Genomic DNA, 1,095 nt, shown 5'->3' with positions numbered 1-1,095 from the left:
TGAAATTTAAAACCAGAAAAAGGGGCCCCCCCTCCCCAAGCCCCAGGGGGAGACCCCAATAAAAAAAAAAAAAAAAAAAAAAAAAAAAAAAAAAGACGGATGGAGTTATTTAAAAAAGCGATAATCAAAGTATTTTTATAATGATTGGGTTTTACTGCAACTGCAAGTTCAATAAATTAACAGAAGAACTCAAAACACGCTGCTCTGGATTATTTTTGGCTAAGGATAAAGTAAAAACAAATACAGAAAACAAAATAAAAGTTTAAATAAAAAATCTAAAAGCAAGAATAGTTTACGCTGCTACTGGGAAACAATAGAGCTAAATCGGAAGCATAACTTTAAATTCCAGCCTCCTGACTAAGGTGCGGTCCAGTGAAAAGCCATTAAACTACTTTTCTATACAACAGGATTTAAAAAGTACTTACGTTCTTTTGACTGGAGGCTGATTAAAACCCGAATAATAAATAGAAAGAAGAAAAGGTTGACCCGAGGCAGCCCCATGTTTCCACACAACTTTTAAAAAGCCGTGTATCCCGAACTCGTGTGCTACTCTCCGCCAGTCCCACCGTCTCCGGTCCCTGAAAACTTTGTCCACACCGGCTGGCTGAGCTGGAGCCTCACGGCCCATTCAGAAACAGGTGGCGTCATAGCTCCGCCCACCGGGCCGTGGAATGTGGAAGTGCTCCAAATATGGACATGTGAGGGCGGAGCCAAGCAGCTGTTTCATTCAGGAGAAGTTGATCCTTTTTTAATTGCTCCAGGAATGTATCAGCCATAAACTAATTCGTGAAATAAAAATGTCCTCAGGACAATAAAACGAGAGCTGATGAGAACACCACATGGCTCACAATGTAAGAAAATAACTATAGATGTAATTTATCTAACTATATTATATTCATATTAATATATAAATAGAGGCAATTCTATTGAAACGTCCTGGTCATTCCACCAACTATTGATTTCTGAATTAAAACATCAGTATTGTTGTTTCTAAATGAATAAGAAGTTGTTTTCTTTGCATTATTTGAGGTCTGAAAGGATTGCATTTGTCCCCTTATTTTGACCATTTCTCATTTTCTGCAAATAAATACAACA

General features: G+C 37.6%; 1 protein-coding gene across 1 annotated transcript in view; it reads right to left on the bottom strand.

The window, feature by feature from the left end:
• epha2a (eph receptor A2 a) overlaps positions 1-583 on the bottom strand; it is a 21,060-nt gene extending 20,477 nt beyond the window's left edge. Inside the window, exon 1 of the mRNA XM_015017689.1 lies at positions 426-583. Coding sequence (XP_014873175.1) covers positions 426-501 — 76 coding nt within the window. The 5' untranslated portion in view covers positions 502-583. The remainder of the gene's footprint in view (positions 1-425) is intronic.
• Positions 584-1,095: the final 512 nt, after the last annotated feature.

This window comes from Poecilia latipinna, unplaced genomic scaffold (assembly GCF_001443285.1).
Source record: "Poecilia latipinna isolate Pla-1442-1.1 unplaced genomic scaffold, P_latipinna-1.0 Scaffold2178, whole genome shotgun sequence".
In the NCBI taxonomy this organism is placed as follows: domain Eukaryota; kingdom Metazoa; phylum Chordata; class Actinopteri; order Cyprinodontiformes; family Poeciliidae; genus Poecilia; species Poecilia latipinna.
The sequence above is the reverse complement of the archived record's forward strand: the minus strand, read 5'-3'. Positions and strand labels throughout refer to the sequence as shown.